At 44.9% G+C, this 23,537-nt stretch overlaps 1 protein-coding gene across 1 annotated transcript; it reads right to left on the bottom strand.

The window, feature by feature from the left end:
• Positions 1 to 9,126: 9,126 nt before the first annotated feature.
• On the bottom strand, positions 9,127 to 14,293 carry mblac1 (metallo-beta-lactamase domain containing 1). Its single transcript, XM_076087097.1, has 2 exons — positions 13,800 to 14,293; positions 9,127 to 12,305 (listed from the first exon to the last, which is right to left on the bottom strand). The coding sequence occupies exons 1-2, from the start codon at positions 14,214 to 14,216 to the stop codon at positions 12,066 to 12,068; spliced, it is 657 nt and encodes a 218-aa protein (XP_075943212.1). The 5' UTR covers positions 14,217 to 14,293; the 3' UTR covers positions 9,127 to 12,065.
• Positions 14,294 to 23,537: the final 9,244 nt, after the last annotated feature.

Genomic DNA, 23,537 nt, shown 5'->3' with positions numbered 1-23,537 from the left:
GGGAAAGGAAGGCCACGCCCAGGCAGACACACCTGGGACCATGACAGTACCCCCCCCTCAACGGGAGCCTCCGGGCGACCCGCCGGGCTTGTCAGGATGGGTCCGGTGGAACTCCCGGACGAACTCAGGATCCAGGATGAAGGACCGAGGTACCCATTGCCGCTCCTCTGGGCCATATCCCTCCCAGTCCACCAGGTACTGGTACCCTCTGCCCCGACGACGTACGTCCAAGATCCGTCGAACAGAGAAGGCTGGGTGGTTGTCGACCACCCGGGCGGGAGGTGGGGGATCGGAAGGAGGGCAAAGAGGGCTGGAAGAAACTGGTTTTAATTGCGAGACATGAAACGTGGGGTGGATCTTCATAGTGTGAGGTAGTTTTAGCCTGAGAGCAGTTGGGTTGATTATCCGTTCTATGACAAAAGGGCCAATGTAACGGGGTGACAGTTTCCTAGAGTCGGTCTTCAGCGGGATATTTTTGGAAGAAAGCCAAACACTCTGACCTGGTTGGTATGCTGGGGCAGGGGTCCGGCGGCGGTTAGCAATGCGCCGGTTGCTGTCGGCAGAGCGGAGTAGGGCTTCGCGGGTGTCTCTCCAGACCTTCCGGCAGCGGCGGAGGTGCATCTGCACCGATGGGACAGCCAACTCGCACTCCTGGGAGGGAAACAGAGGTGGCTGATAGCCCACAGAAGATTCAAACGGAGACAAACCCGTGGCAGCACTGGTCAGCGAGTTGTGGGCGTACTCCACCCATGCCAGTTGCGAGCTCCAGGTGGTGGAATTGGTGGCGGTTACACACCGTAGAGCAGCCTCAAGGTCCTGGTTAGCCCTCTCCGACTGGCCATTGGTTTGCGGGTGAAAACCGGAGGAAAGACTGACCGTTGCGCCAAGAGCACGGCAGAATAACCTCCATACCTGTGAGATGAACTGTGGGCCACGGTCAGAGACTATGTCCAGAGGAATGCCATGGAGGCGGAAAACATGGCTCACTAAAATGTCGGCGGTCTCACGGGCAGTGGGCAGCTTAGGAAGGGCCACAAAATGAACAGCTTTAGAAAAACGGTCGACGATGGTGAGTATGACTGTGTTACCTTGAGACGGGGGTAGACCGGTTACAAAGTCTAGAGCAATGTGGGACCAGGGACGGCTAGGAACGGGAAGTGGACGTAGTAACCCAGCCGGCGGACGATGGGAGGTCTTCCCTCGTGCACAGACCGTGCATGCAGCAACATAGGCCCGGGTGTCTGCTTCCATGGATGGCCACCAGAAATGTCGCTTCAGGAGGGACAGGGTACGGTTCATCCCTGGATGGCAGGCAAAACGGGAAGTGTGCACCCACTGGAGAACCTGAGACCGGACAGAGTTAGGGACAAACAAACAGTTTGGGGGGCCGTTACCTGGGTCTGGCTGTGTCCGTTGAGCCTCCCTGACCATGGATTCGATCTCCCAAGTAACTGCCGCTACCACACAGGTAGGAGGAAGGATGGAGTCTTGGCTGGGTAGAGAATCCACCGAGACATAAAGGCGAGAGAGGGCATCAGGTTTCGTATTTCTAGAGCCGGGCCGATAGGTGAGGGTAAAATTAAAGCGGCCAAAAAACAATGCCCAGCGGGCTTGACGGGAGTTGAGGCGTTTGGCCGACTGGATATACGCCAAGTTCCTGTGGTCGGTCCAAACCACAAAAGGTTGCTCTACTCCTTCCAGCCAGTGCCTCCACTCCTCCAACGCCAGCTTGACTGCGAGTAACTCTCTGTTGCCAACGTCATAGTTGCGCTCGGCTGGGGAGAGGCGATGGGAGAAAAAGGCACAGGGATGGAGTTTCTGGTCGGAGGTAGAGCGTTGCGAAAGGATTGCCCCCACTCCACTGTCTGAAGCATCCACCTCCACAATGAATTGACGAGAGGAATCGGGCTGAATCAGGATGGGGGCTGAGGTGAAGCTACCCTTTAGGTCGTTGAAGGCAGACTCCGCCTCAGGGGTCCAAGCGAAGGGGATGGAGGTGGACGTGAGTCTGGTTAGAGGTGCTGCCACCCTGCTGTAGTCTCTGATGAATCTGCGATAGAAATTTGCAAAGCCCAGAAAGCGCTGTAGCTGCTTTCGGTTGGAGGGTCGGGGCCACTCCGTCACTGCCTTGATCTTGTCTGGGTCGGCCCTTACCCTCCCACTCTCAATGATGTAACCCAGAAAGCCGACTGAACTAGCATGGAACTCGCATTTCTCTGCTTTGACGAAGAGCCGGTTCTCCAACAGTCTCTGAAGGACCTGGCGGACATGGGAGACATGGTCGGACATGTTCTGGGAGAAAATAAGGATGTCGTCCAAGTACACAAAGAAAACGATGGAGGAAGTCTCTTAGCACATCATTAACTAAGGCTTGAAAAACAGCGGGAGCGTTAGTGAGGCCGAAAGGCATTACCAGATACTCAAAATGTCCGAGTGGAGTGTTGAAGCCGGTCTTCCATTCGTCCCCTTCCCTGATTCTGACCAGATGGTAGGCATTCCTGAGGTCCAGCTTCGTGAAAACCGTAGCACCCTGAAGAGGCTCAAAAGCAGAGTTTATTAGGGGTAAGGGGTACTTGTTTTTTATTGTAATATTGTTTAATCCACGAAAATCAATACAGGGTCGCAAAGAGTGGTCCTTTTTGGAAACAAAAAAGAATCCAGCTCCGACAGGGGATGAGGATGGTCTGACTATGCCAGCTGCCAACGACTCCTTGATGTATTTCTCCATGGCCTCCCTCTCAGGACGGGACAGGTTATAAAGCCGACTAGACGGGAGAGGAGCGCCCGGGAGAAGATCTATGGCACAGTCGTAAGGGCGGTGAGGAGGCAAGGAGAGGGCTAAGTCCTTACTGAACACAGTCCCAAGATCGTGATACTCCGCTGGGATGGCGGACAGGTCAGGAGGCTGAGGGCTCGGTGGTGATGTGGTGCCCTCTGCAGGGGGCAGTGCTGACTGCAAGCAGGCAGAGAGACAAAAGGGGCTCCAGCTAAGGACTCTCCCTGCCGACCAGTCGATGTGTGGGTTGTGCAACCTTAACCAGGGATGGCCCAAGACTAGCGGCGAGTTAGGGGAAGAAATTATGTTGAGCCGAATAATCTCACTATGGTTACCAGACAGGACAAGGGACAAAGGGACTGAATGATGGGTAACTTGCGCAAACGGCTTGCCATCTAAAGCAGCTGCCAAGAGGGGGGACTGTAATCGTTCTAAGGGAAAACCAGCCTGGATGGCCACATCTCTATCTAAGAAACTATCCTCAGCGCCAGAGTCGACCAAGGCTAGGAGGGGCAAGGATAGTTGTTTGTGACAAAGAGTGGCTTGAATCAGCAACCTAGATGGGAGTGACTGGCTCGGGGAGCTGGACTCTGAACTAGACAGGGAACTAGATGGGGAACTGGGTTGGCTCGCCAGAACCCCTACTACTACTGGCGAGCCCTGTCTTTTGGGCGGACTGGGCAGAGAGCAATGAAGTGACCGGACTGGCCGCAGTACAGGCACTCACCCACCCTCATCCTGCGCAACCGTTCAGCAGGAGAAAGATGAGCCCGGCCCAGCTGCATGGGCTCCTCGCCAGGAGGAGCAGGGTCTGGAGGCGTGGAGGGATGAGCCGGCATGGGGTACTGAACCGGGATGGGGGGTTGCACTCCCCAGTTAGCTTGAGGTGGTGACGAGTGGGAGCTGGCAAACTGACTGGGACGGCCGGCCCTCGCCTTGTGTCGCTCACGCAGGCGGTTATCGAGCCGGATAGCTAGGGAAACCAGAGAATCAAAGTCTATAGGTTCATCACGAGAAGCCAGTTCATCCTTTAGGTGTTCGCTGAGCCCATTCAAAAACGCCCCTTGCAAGGCCTCATCGTTCCATCTGGAATCCGCTGCGAGTGTTCTAAACTCCACAGAGTAATCAGCCGCACTTCTGGGGCCCTGGCGAAGGTTAAGCAAGCGTCTAGCCGCATTACCAACGTGGTCCGGGTGGTCGAAAACCACCTTCATCCTGCAAAGGAAGTCTTCATAGGAAAGGGCTGTAACTGCCAGATTAGAATTAACGGCTTCTGCCCAGGCTAAAGCCCTTCCTCTCAACAGTCCCAAAATATAGCGTACCTTGGAAACATCGGAGGGGAAGGTCAACGGCCGCTGGCTAAAAACCAGAGAACACTGGAGAAGAAAACCTCGGCACCTACCCAGGTCTCCGGAGAAGGGTTCAGGGTCCGGAGCATAGGACTCTCTAAATGGAGTGGGTACTTCCGGGAGCAGAGCTGGAGAGGGCTGGAGGCCGGGCTGTGCAGGATCAGCTGAGGGAGGCAACCGAGAGGTTAACAGAGACACTTTCCTTGTTAATTCCGCGATTTGGTCTACCATTGCCCGGTCGTTGTCAAATAGGGTGTGGAGATACGCTTGATGTTGTCCGAGTAAGGCTCCTTGGCTGGAAAGCGCCGTCGAGACGGTGGGCTTCTGCACCGGTTCTGCTGGGTCCACTGCTGGGTCCACATGGCCAGATCGTTCTGTCATGGTAGTGCGGGGCTGGACCCAAAAGCAAGGACTCGGAGTTGGAGTTAAACACAATTTTCTTTATTTGCCAGAGAGAGGTGTGGGAGCTGTCGTTCACGGAGAGAGAACAAACGATCTGGCGAGGAGTTGAGGGAGAGCTGAGTAGATATACTGTGGGAGCTTGATGAGGGAATGAGTTCCATGTGTGTGAGTTGATTGGCAGCAGGAGGGGGAAAGGAAGGCCACGCCCAGGCAGACACACCTGGGACCATGACAATGGTGGAAAGTAGCTAAGTACATTTACTCAAGTACTGTACCTACAAATTCGAGGTAATTGTACGTCACTTGGGGGATCTCTATTTCATGCTACTTTCTACTTCACGTCACTACATTTATCCGACTGCTTTAGTTACTTTACTACTTCAAATGTTTGCATACGCTGTCACTTTGACTGAACACACAAACACACCAACAAACACTCTATTGTCCTGCAGACTGTTAGTGTGTGTGCGCGTGTGCGTGTGTGCATGCGTGCATTTATTTGTTTGTGTGTGTGTGTGTGTGTGTCGTTAATAATAATTAACTGTCTACCTACTAAAGTTAAAGGTTTACATATTTCATATATTTTATTCAAGTAAAAGTAAAAAATTTTACAATATGAAAACATTATATATATATATATATAGATATATACATATATATATCTATATATATATATATATATATATATATATATATATATATATATACATATATATATCTATATATATATATATATATATATATATATATAGAGAGAGAGAGAGAGAGAGAGAGAGAGAGAGAGAGAGAGAGAGAGAATATATATATATACAGTGCCCTCCAGAATCATTGGCACCCTTAGAGAATTTGAGCAAAACAGGGTGTGAAAAAAATTCTTTGCTGTTTATCCTCTTGGTCTTTCACTCAAAATATTCACAAAAATCTTACCTTTTCATTGAAGTAAAATTATTCAAAGAAAAAAAAAATGTTGACATTAAATAAATATTTTTCTCCAAAACATGTGTATCACAATTATTGGAACCCCTAGAAAATCTCATGATTAAAATCTAACTGAAGTATAATTCCAGTCATATTTTACATTTTTAAGTTCACCTGTTTGATTAGGAACTCTTAAGTGGTCAACCATGATTTCCTGTTTCACTGGGGTATGAATATGAGGTGACACAGGCCAAATTCCCTTTGTCATTCATCACCATGGGAAAGACCCGAGAACACAGTGACGATGTGCGACGAAATGTTGTTGAGCTGCACAAATCAGGAAAAGGATATAAGAAAATCTCTAAACAGTTGAAAATACCCATTTCCACTATCAGGGCAATAATTAAGAAGTTTAAAGAGATGGGAGATGTTAAGAATCAGCCTGGAAGAGGACGTGTGTGTACATTGACCCCACACACCGTGAGGAGGATGGTTCGACTGGCAAAAGAATCTCCAAGGATCACAGCTGGAGAACTGCAGAGGTTAGTTGAGTCTTGGAATCAGAAAGTCTCCAAAACTACCATCAGACGCCACCTACATCACCACAAGTTGTTTGGGAGGGTTGCCAGAAAAAAGCCTCTGCTGTCAATCAACAACAAACTAAAGCGCCTACAGTTTGCCAAACGTCACTGGGACTTTCAATGGGACCGGGTTATATGTTCAGATGAGACCAAAATCGAGCTTTTTGGCAACAAACAACAAAGGTGGGTTTGGCGTAGACAGAAGATAGCCACACAGAGAAGCACCTCATACCCACTGTGAAGTATGGTGGCGGATCTTTGATGTTGTGGGGCTGTTTTTCTTCCAAAGGCCCTGGACATCTTGTTAGGATACATGGTATCCTGGACTCCATCAAATACCAGCAGATATTAAACAAAAACCCAACAGCCTCTGCCAGGAAGCTTAAAACGGGCCGTGGTTGGACCCTCCAGCAGGACAATGATCCGAAGCACACCTCAAAATCTACACAAAAATGGTTCACCGACCACATAATAAAGGTTTTGCCATGGCCATCACAGTCCCCCGACCTAAACCCCATAGAAGATCTGTGGGATGAGCTGAAGAGGAGAGTCAAGCGTCGACCTCGGATCTGGAGAGATTCTGCATGGAGGAATGGTCTCAGATCCAGTGCCATGTGTTCACCAACCTCATCACGCATTATAGGAGAAGACTCAGAGCTGTTATCTTGGCAAAGGGAGGCTGCATAAAATATTAAATGAAGGGGTGCCAATAATTGTGGCACATATATTTTTGAGAAAACGATTTGTTTCAGGATAAGAATTTAATGTTTCTTTCAATTATGTTATTTCAGTTAAAGGTTAGATTTTTGTGAATATTTTGAATGAAAGATCATGAGGATAAACAATAAAGACATTTTTTTCACAGCCTGTTTTGCTCATTTTTACTAAAGGGTGCCAATAATTCTGGAGGGCACTGTATGTGTTATCTGCTAGCCATCGGCTCAGCTGTTAGAGCCGTAGGGTCTCAATCATTTGCTCTGAATTCCAAATTTAGCACCTTAAATTACTATTTTCATTCTATATATGCTTTTTAAAAATGTATTGTTTGGTTTGTGTCGTCACAATGACTCAGAGCCCGAAGAGACACCATCACAATGTGTGTTTAGTGTCATACATTTGGTGTTAACAGTCCAAATCTCAACATTATTACTTATGCATTACAATCAATAACATTATAAAAGGGAAAGGGAAAATCTTCATGTACGTGAAGCTGGAACATGATGACTAATCGTTTCAGCTGAACATTTGTGTGCAAAGATCTGAATCTGTGAGTAAAGCTGTCAGATGAATGTAGTGGAGCAGAGTAAATGTACTTAGTTACATTCCTGAGAGAAGGGTGTAGAGAAACAAGGAGAGAGAAGGTTATGTCACACCAACAGCTCTGTGTGCATTGCAACGGCTAACATCTACAGTCAGTACATTACATATTTGGCGCTAAAAAACCCAGAAAAACAATCCCAGGGGTCAAATTTGTGTGAGTAACATGAAGCTGAAATAAGTTTTGTCTGATCTTGAGTCAATGCTCTTTTTTTTTTTAGCAAATATCACATGAAAAACAACTGTTTCCATATACATATGTAGGGATTATTCTAACCACATTTCTTGTTTTAATGTGAATTCATCATAACCATTATTCATTCTCAGGATGCAAATTACAGAACAATATCGTATCTTTTTGTGTTGACATTTTATGCCTTTATTAGACGGAGACAGTGGAGCGATGACAGGAAACAAGGGAGGGGTGGGTGCAACAGAAATCCCCGGTGTTACGTTGCTGTTTATTTGCTGCACACTGTATGAGGTCATCACAGATCCTGATCCAGCTGAGCCACATCCACTCCTCTGAGTCAGAGCCTCTGGGACTCCATGTTCTTTAGCACATACAGCAGATCAAGCATTTTTGCTTAACATGAACAAGAAGTATCTTTTATCAGAACACAGATAACGAGCTTCCAGTTTGTAGAAGTACAAGTCTGTGTGTGCGTGTGTGTGTTTATGATTTGATTACCTTATCAGTGAATTATGGCACTGTGTTCAAATGTGTAGGTGTAGGGAGTGTACAAATGGACTTTAACCAACATCTGTCAGGGGTGCACACACAAACGCACGCACACACACACACACACTAAGCCATGTATGCTCAAGGACATCTGGTGGTTGCTGCGATTCACACTTTTTGGAGAAAAAAACAATTTTTTTGACGGATCATTGACTGCTGACTCGTCACTCCTCTTAACCGGCTGGTAGTGATCAACAACTGCTTCAGTAGCAAAAGGCTGGGCTAAAAACCTGCCTTACCTGATCTGTTGCAGGCCACATTTTGGCCTTATAGTCGTGGCTCAAAGACTGATATCCATAGAAAAGTTTGGTCTCATTTTGAGCATCAGCAGATTGATTCCATACCTGAAAGTGAGACACGATACGAGATGAATGAATCCCCGTTTTTGGTAACTCCATCGCCATCTTGACTGTAAGATAATTGAGTAGAATAAACCATAGACTGCACATAATGTGGACGTAGTCACCGTGACCTCACCCGTTGGTTTGTCGCCATCTTGTCTTTTTGCAACTAGACGTGACACGAGAGGGTGGAGCTAAGTATAGATAATAATAATAATAAGACATCTTTAGGCGACCAATACGGTTACAATTAACTTTATGGAACTGTAAACACACTGGGAAAGGGTTAAAGATGAAAGACTTAAACATGGACAACTACCAGACCAACACCATGGCAATGACCTGTCAATCACAAGGTAGCCCCGCCCTAAAGCTTCTTTGGTTGGGAGGGGCGATGGAGACACACCTGCTGGTGGAGATCTGCACTGTACTGAGTTCTCTTTTCTAATTAGTACATGTTTTTGTCCTTTTTCTTTCTTTTTTTAATCTCATATCCAGTCGATGTTGGTTTTGGTCGCTCGTTCCCTAAACCAGTCACAGCACTGACTCTGCAGAGGAGGTCAAAGGTCATGGAGTATGATTAGAGTACCATTTTCCCCCATTTAATCATGTGACGACAGCTTAACCCATCTCCACCACAACTCCACTGATGAAGACCATGTCATGCAGTTGAAAGCTCTGCAAAACTAGTAAGCAGACCTTAAGTCAACAGTATTTTATTCATATTTCCAAGGTAATGGGCAAACTTTTTTTTCACAAAATAAAAGAGTAAACAAGTTAATAATCAACTGACCCCGGAGTTTAGACTAACGTTAACAACCTCACTGTTGGTTATCAACTTCTCGAAGGTCTAATGGTGATTAATGTTAAACTAATCATGGATGAAGATGAATATTCATAAACATTACAACCCTGGACCTCCCAATGTGAACTACAGAGCATGTTGAGCCTCCAGACTGTGCTTAAGTAACATAGAAATCATGTCTCTCTAAAAGTTCCGCTTCATCAGACGCAGCGTTGAGCCAAATGACCGGCGAACAACAGATCACAGGACGGTGTGACGGTGGAGGTTTATGGGCGTTTATTGGAGAAGCAGAACCATGTGGCATCACGGAGTTCATCGGCGCTTTATGGTGATGTCGTATAAATCCCTCCCGTCTGTGCCTGGTACCACCACTCTGATGGTATTCTGACACACACTTGGCATGACGACAGCGTCATACTCACTCAGGTGATAGAGCATTTGTGTCATGATAAGCATGTGGGAGGAAGAACAGGACAATTCATGGGGAGATCCCTCTCTTTGAAAATGAGCAGCTACGTGAAACTTCCCCAGTGAATTACTTATATTAAGACAATTGTTTTTTTTTGTATATCATGTTTTCTAAAATGTTGTGTTTAAATGTGGCATTATCGAATGCTAACTTTTGGGGAATTCAGGAGAAATGTGTATTTTGGATGTTTTCTTGGGGGACTGCTAACCCGGACGGAGGACATCGTCGGGCGGTGGAAAGAGCACTTTGAGGAACTCCTAAACCCGACCAACATGTCCTCTGCAGAGGAGGCAGCGCCTGAGGACCTAGGGGGAGGCTCACCCATATCCCTGGCAGAGGTCGCTGAGGTAGTTAAAAAGCTCCTTGGTGGCAAGGCGCCGGGGGTGGATGAGATCCGCCCTGAGATGCTGAAGGCGCTGGACATAGTTGGGCTGTCCTGGCTGACACGCCTCTTCAATGTCGCATGGGGGTCGGGATCAGTGCCCATGGAATGGCAGACCGGGGTGGTGGTTCCCATCTTCAAAAAGGGGGACCGGAGAGTGTGCTCGAATTACCAGGGTATCACACTACTCAGCCTCCCGGGGAAGGCTTATGCCAGGGTGCTGGAAAGGAGGCTCCGACCGCTTGTCGAACCTCAGATTCAAGAGGAGCAGTGCGGATTCCGTCCCGGCCGTGGAACAGTGGACCAGCTCTTTACCCTCGCAAGACTACTGGAGGGGCTCTGGGAGTTTGCCCAACCAGTCTACATGTGCTTTGTGGACTTGGAGAAGGCTTTCGACCGGGTCCCTCGGGGGATCTTGTGGGGGGTGCTGCGGGAGTATGGGGTGCCGGACCCGTTACAACGGGCGATCCGGTCTCTGTACGACTGCAGTAGGAGCTGTGTCCGCATTCTCGGCAATAAGTCAGACACGTTCCCGGTGGGTGTTGGCCTCCGCCAGGGCTGCCCTTTGTCACCGGTCCTGTTCGTGATTTTCACGGACAGGATATCTAGGCGCAGCCTGGGGGCGGAGAACGTCAGTTTCGGGGGTCTCGGGATCGCCTCTCTGCTATTTGCAGATGATGTGGTCCTGTTAGCCTCCTCGGATCGTGACCTCCAGCATTCACTGGGACGGTTTGCAGCCGAGTGTGAAGCGGCGGGGATGAGAGTTAGCACCTCCAAATCTGAGGCCATGGTGCTCTGCCGGAAACCGGTGGATTGCTCCCTCCAGGTGGGGACGGAGTGCCTACCTCAAGCGAAGGAGTTCAAGTATCTCGGGGTCTTGTTCACGAGTGAGGGTAAGATGGAGCGGGAGATCGACAGACGGATCGGTGCAGCTGCAGCAGTAAAGCAGGCGCTGCACCGGACCGTCTTGGTGAAGAGGGAGCTGAGCCGGAAGGCAAAGCTCTCAATTTACCACTCGGTCTACGTTCCTACCCTCACCTATGGTCACGAACTCTGGGTCGTGACCGAAAGGACAAGGTCGCGGCTACAAGCGGCCGAAATGAGTTTCCTCCGTAGGGTGGCCGGGCTCAGCCTTAGAGATAGGGTAAGGAGCTCGGTCATCAGGAGGGAGCTTGGAGTCGAGCCGCTACTCCTTCGCGTCGAAAGGAGTCAGCTGAGGTGGTTCGGGCATCTAATTCAGAGAGTCGGCAGCTCTCTAAGAACAATGTTTCATCTCGTTGTGTTGGGGAGATCGTCTTCCAACTCTCTGAAGTTAATAATTATGTTATCTGTCAAATGGTATCTTGCCATCAGAGCCTCTGGCCAACTTACTTCCGATACGTTCTCACGTATCTGAAACACCACCAATCTCTCTAATCATGTCATCATCGTCTGAATGTTAATATGGGCTCACAAAGCCCTCGCCCTCAAGCTTCTTTGTCTTGTCAGCAAGTATCACACCAATAAGGCCGGAGTGACTTGACTCTGTTTCTGAGATAGAAACGAACAAATAAAGCTATGAAGACTTCTCAAATAACTGGAACAATACTTGTTGTCTCATGTTTATACATACAGGTGCTGGTCATATAACTAGAATATCATCAAAAAGTTGATTTATTTCACTAATTCCATTCAAAAAGTGAAACTTGTCTATTATATTCATTCATTACACACAGACTGATATATTTCAAATGTTTATTTCTTTTAATTTTGATGATTATAACTGACAACTAAGGAAAATCCCAAATTCAGTATCTCAGAAAATTTGAATTTGAATTAGTGAAATAAATCAACTTTTTGATGATATTCTAATTATATGACCAGCACCTGTATAGCACAAGGTGTTAACATGCTCACTTTTCAAAGTGATACAATGAACAATAGATTTCTCTGTACACTGTATTGTAATATTTAGAATATGATCACTAGATATAAAAGGGTTCATCAGTTCCTGAGGACTCTGAAAGGGAGTCCATGTCCCGGTATGATGACATCAGCGGTGCGGAGCGCCTCCTGGCGGCTGACCTCCTGCACTGCAGTGTCCATGCTCACATCCCGCCAGCTGTCCTCGTCTGAGCAGCACTCAAATAAGTCCCCGGCAACAAGCACTGTGCCCGCTGAGGTTCCCAACACCTGGACGCTGACATCTTGTCCCGTGTGGCCCGGACTGGGGACGACGGACACCTGTTGGGAGGGAGGAGACACTGTCAGAGCCTGATGGGAAACCTGCAGCACATCACACTGTCACATTAAATAGAAGAACCATGTCACATTAATCAACCCATGTCTATTCCAGCACCATTTGCACTCTACTGTCTTCAAGTGGCATTGTTGTTTTTAAGTACACACTATTTAGAGCACATTGTAGTTAGTTAATTAGTAGTTAAATACATTGTACATTGAGAACAGAAAAGTCATAAATTCCTTTTATGTGTTCACATACTTGGCAAATAAAGCTGATTCTGTATTTCTTCCATGTAATGTTCATTTTGTTAGCTATTTTAAGATTTAGTCGAGAGAGAGAGAGAGAGAGAGAGAGAGAGAGAGAGAGAGAGAGAGAGAGAGAAGTTAGTTTTAATTCAGTATTGCCCTTTTTTCTTTTTAGAAACTTTTATTTTGAAAATTCTGGGCATTTTACTCTTGTTTTAGTCAAAACCAGTCACCTACACGATAAATATGTAAGTCACTGAAACTGTCAAAGACAAGACCGCTCTAAAGTTGTTCTCTTTTTTAAATTCCTAACATCTATGTATTTGATTGGATTGCTCAACTTATATCAATGTAAAAATATATCTGTAATTTGATACATGTAAAGAGGCATTATTTTCTCAATTAAAAACAATTATAAAAGCACGAAATACGTCATTAAAGTTACTTCCGGTTCCTCCCCACACGTTAATAGGCATTTTTCATGTACTTTTGTTGATAGTAGTAGTTCACTCACACAAGACTTTAAACTACGTTCCCCTTTAAATCCTCAGAGATACTGGCCAAATCCCAATGTCCCCCCTAAACCCTCAAACCCTGAACCCTCAAGGACTTACTGACTTCACCTGGTAAGTGGTTGAGTGTGAGAGACTGTGAGGGCTTGAGATGGTGTAAATAGGAATGGTACAGCACTTTGCTGCAACATATCACGTTACCATGAAAACGACAAAAAATATGATGTATAATTGTGTGTATTTATTTTATACTTTGTACTCCCTGATTTGAACGTCTTCCTGGCTCTTTCCTCACAAGATGAGAGGTAACTTCATATAACAGCTTCAATGACAAAATCAAATATTTTATGAATAAATAAATAAATATCTTCTGATTTCATGTTTATTTTTTGTTCCATCTTTAATCCTTAATGTTTCAGAGTAAATGTAATACTCCAGGCTGAACACACGTGAGCCGTCCTCTTTGTTTACCTTTTTTTTTACGCCTCCATGCGTCCACTGGTTACCCCGTGTTTAAAGTCACATTGCAATGATTTGTGGGTAATTCCCTTAGGTAAAGTCAGCATACCATGCTGACTTACAAAGGGCTCATAAAATGCTAAAAATGTCTGCGAGAGAGCCCTCAAACACTTGACGATTTGACAGTGGGACAGACCTAAACCCTCACGGACTTCGCGGGAGCGCGCCTCAAAGTCCGCGAGTCCGTAAATGGGGACATTGGGATTTGGCCACTCACGTGCTCGTCAATAGAGTGCGCGTGCCCCTCTACCAGCTTGTTGGGGCGGTACGAGTCCCCTTCACTGATGTCATGTCCAACAATCATCACCGCTGTGGGGAAAAGACTCAGATTCCCGATGTGGTCCGAGTGTCCGTGAGTCCCCACGACCACGTCAATGTCCCCCGGTTCCAGGCTCCTCTTCTTCAGTGTCGTTAGGAGGAACTCCCGGTCCCACGGCCCGCCGGTATCCACCAGGATAGTCCTGGGTCCCGTTATGAGGGTGATGGTACCATTAGCTTTGAACGTCCCGTCGCTCTGAGGGAGACAGTATCCGGCTTTAAGGACGGACACGGAGTACGGCTGACCGGGGAAGTCCACCTCTGAGAGAGGGACTGTTCTCAACTCACCACAGACCACTTTACTGTCTGTCCCCATTATACTCGACACAGACTGTAAACTGTAGCATCAGCATCAGGGTAGCATAAACGAGCACCTTCTTCTTCTTCTTCTTATATTTTAATGGCGGGTTGAAGCCGTTGTGTATAAGGTGCATACCGCCACCTAATGTACCGGAGTATGTAGTACAAAATAATGTCGAGATATTTATTGTACAGTAGATCATTAGGTAAATACAGTAATACTTTAATTATAGTATTTATAATTATAGAAAACAAACAACTGTGAATAAGATCAATACTATCCCTCTCCCAGGACGAGGACAGACATGCAGACGTAGCAAAATATAAAAAGTTGCTGAGTCAGTCATTCAAAATCAAAATGTCTAATTAGTAATTAAGTGTTCACTTGTAAAGTCTGATACTAAGCCACATTTTAAAAAACTTTATAGCAACAGTTAAAGATTCAAAACAATATAAAATATTTGGTTATAAAGACAACAGAATACAAAGGACACATTTGCATCTAATCCAATCACACCCGAAGAGCACAGACACGCCATTCAGAGTCTAGAATGTATGATGAAGGAAAATCTATGGATGGATATATAAATTTATTTGATAGATATTTGATGAGAATATATATATATATATATGTATATATATATACCCAGCTACCCAGCCAGAGCTGCACCCAAAATCGGTCTGTTTCCTTCCTTGTTCCCAGGACTCCTGTAAAACCAGATTAGCCATTCACTGATTTCTGCTGCCCTCTAGTGGACCTCTGGTGGAATCAGCTCCAAAACACACAGTCTCAATGTAATTATGGAGCTTCTCCAGCGAAGGCCAACCGTAAAGTGCACCACCATAATCCAGCAAAATACCTAAATCTATGCTCCATAGTTTATTGTTACGAAGACGTTCCAAACACCTGATATTTATAATCTTTATATATATAAAATAAATCTAAAGATCCTCACACCCTCTTCCATGCATCTTTAAACTGATGTCAAGGATTCGTTTTTCACCAGGTATGCATACCCAGACACATGCCCACTGTTATTAATTGCCATCATTGGAAAAAATGATGTCTGGCCACAAGTTTTGGAGCTATTTCACTTTATCATCTTCTATACATGAAAAATAAAAAAGGAGAGGAGCGTTAGCAGGATAAGGACTTCATGAGTAAATAAAGGAGGGAAAGTCAACTTGACTAGTTAAGGATCTGCAGACAGCTTGTAAATACACATAATGATCAACGGGACTGTCCTCTCATGCGGTCCTGTGTCCGACATGAGAGGACATATTTAGAGAATATTGATGGGCCACAACTGTGTTTTTAACCCAAACCATAATCTCACTGTAGCTGTTTCACTAAAACATTTAACTGGATATTATGAGCTTCATGAGATAAGGTGGTATTCTGTGAGATGGTGCAGGCGTGTCCAATAAACTGTTGACTCTTGCAGTATGATAAAATATCACCTACAAACAGAGATACGGGCTTTATAATATCTGAATGTAGGCACCAAACAACAGCTGTGATTTAATTGTATTCTTTAAATGGTCTTAATGCTTTTTTATTAAAGCCTTTCCTGCTCATTCAGAAACATCATTCTGGAAGAGGAAATCCCTCTCTGATGTTTCTTTAAAGTTTTGCCTTAAGGCAGTCACATTTAAAGATATTCACTCTGACTAAACACTTGTTTACCCGTAGAATATAAAAGACTCACAGGGTTGGTAAACCTGCAGCCCTTTTCCACGTAAACATACTGTTTAGAAATAACTGCTGTCTGTAGTTCTTTGTTACATTCATAATGTGGGCGGTGGTGAGCCAGTGTAGTCGGGACTTACCGTAGACACTTAGCTGTTAAAGTGGATTGTGACGTTAAACTGAGTAATAAACAAATGAGGCCAAAGTCTCAAGTCCAGACACGAATGAAGCGATCAGAATATCGTTTCACAGGTAAACAAGAGACACATCTCGGCCAGTGAGTAAGTCCTTTTGATCATCACATCACATTTCACTGTATTTAAGGTTTACAGAACGCTCTTGATCCATAAATTAGGAATGACCGATTTGACTTTGTTCATTCTCGTGTTGCGTCATCATGACGGCTCCAGTGTTTGTAAGCAGTTAGATTCATAGTGAAGTCCAAAAAGACTTCTTGTAAAAAATGGGATTTGTTTCGTAGCCAACATGAATTTGTTCGTAGGTTTATGAAAGTGTAACTGAGAGATCATTTAAAAAATGAGCGTGATTGCTTTGCTGGTGTTCTAGAGGTTGGTACGAGCTGTTTTATCAGACTGCTTTATGATGTAAACCGTGTTGTTTTAAAGCTACCTGCAGTATTAGTGTGGACTTGGCCAAAGGGGACTCCTGTAGGAATGTACCTTATGATACCTCGACAGGACTACAAGCAAACTGAATATGATGGAGGTTTTTTTAGGGATGGTGCTGTGGATCTTTTCAACTTATCTCTCATCAAAAGAGTTGCTATTGGACATTAATTGAAACCCCACATAACATTCTTTCAACTTTCATAAAAATGTGCACATCTACAATATCTACGCAGGACAACAACAGCACGGTTATTAGGATAAGATTGTGGTTAGTGGTAGACCAAAATGTATTGTTACCAGGACGCACACTCACCCATCCACCTCCAAACCCTTAAAGGTGCAGGAAGAGGCCAGAATTGTTGTTCAAAACATTCAAAAGATAAACTATAATTATCGACAGAATGTGAAGAGGTTACAGTGTTGACGTTGTGTCAGAGACGTTTATGTACATACGTAGATATCTACTGAAAGTAGCATGCTAACCAGCTAGCCGCAGCCTGTCCTGTTATTGGAAAAGGCCAAATGTGATAATCCTTTAAATATGGGAAGAGCGGTGCTCGGTTTTACACATTCTCTTTTCAAAGACATTCATAGTGTTGCATTTGGTTGTTCACATGAAAAGTGAAAATTTCCATTTCCAACATCAGGAGGAAAAGGTTTCAGATGCTCCCTTTGAGGTACGATTGAAGCGCCTTTACTTCCTGCCGTGCTACATTTATGACACACTATTTCCCGCAGTGGCACTGATTGTGGTATAATCACATCCAATATGGAAGTCGTTCCTGGAGATGCAGGCCAAAAACATCTGTGTAGACATTGATGTTCCCAAGAATCCTACAGACTCTTCACCTACAGCAGCTCCAGCAGCTAGTCAGAATTTGACACCATCCAGTGAAATACCTCCACTTCTGAGTGGGTTGGCACAAACTTTGGCACAAACGTTGGTACAAACATGCGTGTCTCCCAAAAGGATGACTTACCAACGATAACTGTGAAACATGTATTATATATATATATATGCTGGCACCTGTTTAATGTTGTCACATGTCTTTATGCTGCTGACTCTGGATGGAGGATGGCAGCGAGTACTCCAACCTCAGCAGAGACCCGGGCTCAGCCCACACTCACCAGGAAGCAGGTATTCTTGTTGTGTGATGGGCAGCTTACTACACCAATGATGCAACATTACCACAAACTACAGCTATGTGACTCAACACCTCTGACCAGAGTTGAAAGAAAAATGTATGAATCAAAGATTGTTGTCTTCTCTACAGACTAAAGCCCTGGAGAAAAGTTGTGCTTCCAGCTCGTCACCATGGAATAAACCCAGCCTCAGTGAATTACAGGTCAACTAAACATCATATAACATGATTACATGAGGGTTTGATGAATACATGAAAGCATCCCAATTGTCACTGAAGACATGTCGTATTGCTTCTGCTCCCACTAGATCAATGATTTTGAAGACTCATCGCACAGCTGTCCGGTTCGGAGCGGTCCTTCTGCAACCAAGGTAAGCAACAGTGTGTTGATGGATGGAAAAAAGTGGAAAAGAAAGAAAGAAAGACACTGAATGGGCCCACAGGATAACCTTTCTTTCTTTCCAGCCTAATATAAAGTCAATGCAGAGTCTGCAACAGTGCATACAACTTCTTCATGAACTGGCGGACGAGGTCAACAACATCAGCCAGGTAGGCAACACATCCCACCGCACTCCTGTTTGTAGCTATTACGGGGCTATTTTCTCATGCTATGACGTTAGTCCAAGGGCTGCACGGTGGTGTGGTGGCTAGCCTCACAGTAAGAGGGGCCAGGGTTCAATTGCCGGGCTAGATGGGCCTTCTGTGTGGAATTTGCATGTTCTCCCAGTGGCCGCGTGGGTTCTCTTTGGGTTCTCCGGTTTCCTCCCACAGTCCAAAGACATGCAGCTTAGGTTAATTGCGTAGTTGTAGATGTGAATGGTTGTCTGTCTCTATGAGTCAGCCTTGCGATAGTCTTGCGGCCTGTCCAGGTGAACCCTGCCTTTGCCCTATGTCAGCTGGGATCGGTACTAGCCCCCCAGCCTACCCTGAATAGGATAAGCGGTTAAAGATAATGGACGGATGTTAGTCCATTGTACATGACGTCATATCCCTAAGATACGACTGCACAAAAGTAAATGTGGAAGATGCGTATATATGTGAACACATTCTTCTAATTTATATGGTGCAGATTTACAGAGATCTGACAAAGCAGCGATACTTACAACAATTCACTACAGAAACATTTAGGTTATGGTTCATATATTTAACATTCATTTCCATCTTTGCTTGATTTAGAGAAAGCGAGGCGGTAAGAAGGCTGCACCAGAGGGGAGCACCAAAGAGCCGGGCAGCCTGGAGACCAGCAGGACTCTGGTCCTCCAGTGGGCCAAGGAGCTGGAGCTAAACATGGTTATTAAACATCATTCATTAATGCCCCTTTAGTTCATTTTCTGTTCTCTGCACCTTTAATTGTCAAACTAATTGGACTTCCTCTTACCTGTACTTACTTTTTTCACATTAAGTATTATCGTTATATTATTAATATTAAGTGTGTATCCTTGAGGCTTATCGAGCACGTTTCCTGTGTTTTTTAAAAATGTATTGAAACTTGCTAGTTGTTGTTCTAGTAAGCCTGCTTGTGGTCTTCACCTTTACTTTTATTGTCCTACATTGATTGCACATCCATTATACTGCCTCTAAATGACCACCCTCTGTTATATCCCAAACGTATTACACTAACTCAATGCTTAAACAATACAAAGCCCATCTCCACACCGCTTCTCTGCCCCACTAGTGAAGAGTAAATCCTGAGGCCTGCTTCTTCTTGTGGCCATCAGTCGTTGTTATACAAGACAGTAACTCTGTTATTATTATTTATTCTACTCACAGGCAAAAAAAGAAACCAAGCCAACAGATGAAAAGACAAGAAGGAGAGATGATGATGATGGAGGAAAGAGAGAGAAAACAGAGGTGGAGAAACACAATGAGAAGCTTCAGCAGTGGGCGGTGGAGCTGAGGAATATCAAAGAGGTGTGTATCAGTGTGTGTGTGTGTGTGTGTGAGGGAGGGAGATAGAAACCAAATTCTCTCAAACCAAAGCCAAAGCAATCCTGAAAATGCTGTGTGTGTCTGTGTGTGTGTGTGTGTGTGTGTGTGTGTGTGTGTGTGTGTGTGTGTGTGTGTGTGTGTGTGTGTGTGTGTGTGTGTGTGGCCAGTCTAATGGCCTGTCTGATGAGGAGCTGAAGAAGCTGCTGTATCCCAGAGGACCAAAGGAGTCGAGGATAGCCGCCATCCTTCCACTGCTGGAGTTTGTGGCTTGGTCCCTGTTATCCGAGGACACTGAGGTGTGTGTGTGTGTATTACACATGTTGTGGGGACATAAGTCTGTTTTCCAGGGAAATGCAAGTCCCCACAATATAAATGACTACATTTTAAAGTGATGACCTGGTCTAAGGTTAGGGTAAGGGTTGAGATTAGACAAGTAGTGGTTATAGTTAGCGTTTGGGTTAGTCTCCTAGAAATGAAAACACATTCTCACTCTCACACCCTTTGTCTATTCAAAATATACTTCCAACTTAGAGAACTTAAATTTTGAGGTTTACTTGGCAACAAAAGTACTTGGTTCAAATAAGTACAGTCACGTAACTGATCTTTGCAGCATTAGTTAGGTCCGTAAGTTACGTTACAAAAGAAAGTCAACATTGACTTTCACACGGGACGTAAATGTCCATCCGACCTCCTCCCTAAGTAGACTATCTTGTTCTTTATACTACGCCGGTTGCTCTCACCATCTAATTATGACTCGGAAGGGTTTACATCAGGCAGCAACCTCCAGTTCTGGAAAGTGAAGCCGATGTGGAAGTGCCCTAAACCTGCATTCTCTCTAATGTCCACCAGGGGGCGACTCCTCTGGTTGTATAGAAGTCTATGAGAAAATGACTCTACTTCTCTCTTGATTTATTACCTCAGTAAACATTGTAAACATGAGTTTATGGTCTCAATCTGTAGTTTCAAGTCTTCTTCAATACAGCATGATGTTCATTTAGGAAATGATGGTCCATTTAGAGTCAAACAGACCTGAAAGCATGAATATTATTCTACAGGAGGCTGTGTCAATGCTGTGGCTGCCGACCAAACAAAAGGCCTGGAGGACAGGGAGTGGAAGCCCCAGATACATCCCTAACTCAGGTGAGTCAGCTGCTTTGAAAAATCCTCAAAATAGGTTTGAGTTCCTCTTTGTTCAGCCTTGACCTGATATCTTATCATCAGCTGGTAGTGTGATGGATTTCAGCAGGATGAGAGGGGAAAGACTGTAGATGCTACTTGTTACCTTTGATATTGGAACACAAGAAATAAAATGCTGCATACTTATGATATAATATTGTATTGATTTTCAGTGTGGCAGTGGATTCGGAGTGCCTCAGGTAATCTTTATTTTATAACTTATGAGTGGTCTGCAAAACAGTAAATGATCAAATTGAATACTGCTTGCTGCTTCCAGCACTGTCTCCACCAACAATACCATTTGAATCCTAGTGTCTGTCCAGTTGGACATCAGCACCAGCCCTTCCTGGCTGGCTGTGTCCTCAGACCGCCTGCAGGTCCAGCAGGCAGCGGTGCGCTCCGCTGCTCCCTCATACAGCAGCCAGCGTTCGGATGAGTGGCCCTGCGTACTGGGTGACGCCATCATCACCGCGGGGAGACACTACTGGGAGGTGGAGGTGTCCCCCGGCGGCAACTGGAGAATAGGTGTGATGTCAGCGTTGGCTCCCAGGAAACAAAGGCCCCACATGTCACCAAAGAGAGGGTACTGGACCCTGTGGAAGAGCTCCTCCTGTTTGTGGGCCCGCACCGAGGAGCCCACCAAGCTGCAGAGGGCAGCTGTGCCCCGACTGATCGGGGTGTATGTGGACGTGGCGGAGGGTCAGGTGTCTTTTTATGATGTCGATCTAAGGGTTCACATTTATACTTTCTCTGACACCTTCAGACACAGTCTCGTCCCCGTGTTTGGCTACCTGGACAGAGACACGGTCCTTAGAATCGTACCAGCAGAGAAGTCAGTAAATGACAGAAACATGTAGATACGGACACTGGTGATGAAGATCACATGTTCTCTTCAATCATAGCCTCCTTTAAGATTCTTTGGCACAAATGACGAGATCAGACATGTTGATGGTAGAATAAGAGTATGGATCACCACGCTACTGTCAACCTTATTTCATCACAGCACTTGTAAATGTCTGCACTTTGTTACATTTAATCAAATTAATGAGATGAAATACTGTTTTATCCATCTTGCTTAACAAACACCATCACACATTCTACTCATTGTCAAAGGCTAATACGTACACCTGGACCGGTCACCATTGTATCACAGGGCTGACACACAATGTCCAAGTTTTGTTAACGTTTCATCATTTTCGGTGTTACGTGATTTTTTCAAAATAATAATAATACAATTTGCTTTTTTAACGGTGTTGGGTAGTTGTTGCATGTAGCGGAGTTACATAATTGAATAAGAAAATAAATGTAATTGTAATCAGTTGAAGTTATTGAGAAAAAAATATGTAATCGAATTACAGTTACGAATCAAAATGTTTCTGGTTATAGTTATATCCACATACAAAACATCTGAGAAAGAAACGTATTTGAATGTAATATTCTTTGTAACATGTATTGAACTATTGACGTCATAAATAAACATATACATTCAAGGAAAGAAGGAAAATGACTCCCAGAGGAAAAGACATTCTGAAAGGTTCTGATTGGAGAAGAGCTCAGCTACTATTACCATATGCATTCTGTATACGATATATATATATATAGATATGTATTAAAGATATAATAAGATTAAAGACAAAGACACATTTTACACATATATAATATATATCCAGACAATTTATATTTCTCCAGATTTTATAGATATTGAAATAAAATATAATCTCTGTAATGATGAACCAGAGTGTAAAACACATTTATTTCACAATGCACAAATCTTACTTTTTGGACTCGGATGAAAGATTATTTGTTGTGTAAATAATATATCATAATATCAAAATTGATTGTAAAAGTGTCACACATTTTTGGATTGGGTTGGTATTTTTGTGGGTTACTTTAGTAGAAATGGTAAACAATAACAATAACAATAACACATCCCGAAGCAGTGACCTGCCCACTGACAACAAAAATCAACCAACAACATCTGGAAGCTTGTTGTAGTTTGTTTGTTTTCTTTGTTCCAGGATTCTGAATTACACATTTAAAGTAACGTTTCCTCGTGTGGGCCCCATGAAGAGTAATGAAGAGTAGCTGCTACGTTGGCAGTGGCAGCCAATCACAACCGAGCAACACAAACATGTTTCACTTTTCTTTATTTTCATTAAAAAGGCAGCGAGAATCATCAACAGAAAAGTGTTGGTAAATGTAACAAAGCAACAGGAGACGGCTCCCTTCGGTTTAAGGAAGGAAGGAGTGTGTGACTATCGGTGATTAGGAAATGCACTGAATCTTTGGAGCAGCCTTCAACCATAAGAACAATCAAAGGCCACAGGCTGTAGACCCGGAAATATTAACAGGCAAGAAAGCTTTCCATGGCCGCCCTGTGCTGATATCCTCCCGTTGATCACTGGGAGGGAGACCAGCCTGTGTTCGGGTTGCGGGCCAGCGGAGGCTGTATTTACTGGCAAGTGTCCCAACAGGAGCTGCTGTGTCCCTGGATATCTGCTGCACACATGGAAGAGATGACGAGAGAGTAACAATGGGAAGAGGCTCCCGTGGTGTTATGGCTTTTCAACCTTTGTACACAACTTGTTTTGGGAGGAGAACATAGTTTAGGTACCTGAGCACCAGTTAAACGGAGAGCAGCTTGGCTGTCAGCCGGCTGGCTTTGTGACATCACAGACACACCCGAATCCAAAATGCCTAATCCAGGCCTCAGCAGCCGGACATCTGCACTGCCTTTAGAGAGTTAGCCAAAAGCAGCTGAATATGTTGTT

The sequence above is a fragment of the Anarhichas minor genome, unplaced genomic scaffold (assembly GCF_050575085.1).
Source record: "Anarhichas minor isolate MPS153535 unplaced genomic scaffold, ASM5057508v1 ptg000009l, whole genome shotgun sequence".
NCBI classification, from domain to species: Eukaryota; Metazoa; Chordata; class Actinopteri; order Perciformes; family Anarhichadidae; genus Anarhichas; species Anarhichas minor.
Note: the sequence above shows the minus strand (reverse complement) of the source record. Positions and strands in the feature narration are given on the sequence as shown.

Excerpts from the sequence above, each read along its gene's own strand:
- mblac1 (XM_076087097.1), bottom strand. The coding sequence starts at position 14,216 with ATGGGGACAGACAGTAAAGTGGTCTGTGGTGAGTTGAGAACAGTCCCT. Across the intron at positions 12,306-13,799 it reads CGCACTCTATTGACGAGCAC|GTGTCCGTCGTCCCCAGTCC; the intron begins GTGAGTGGCCAA and ends CCCTCCCAACAG.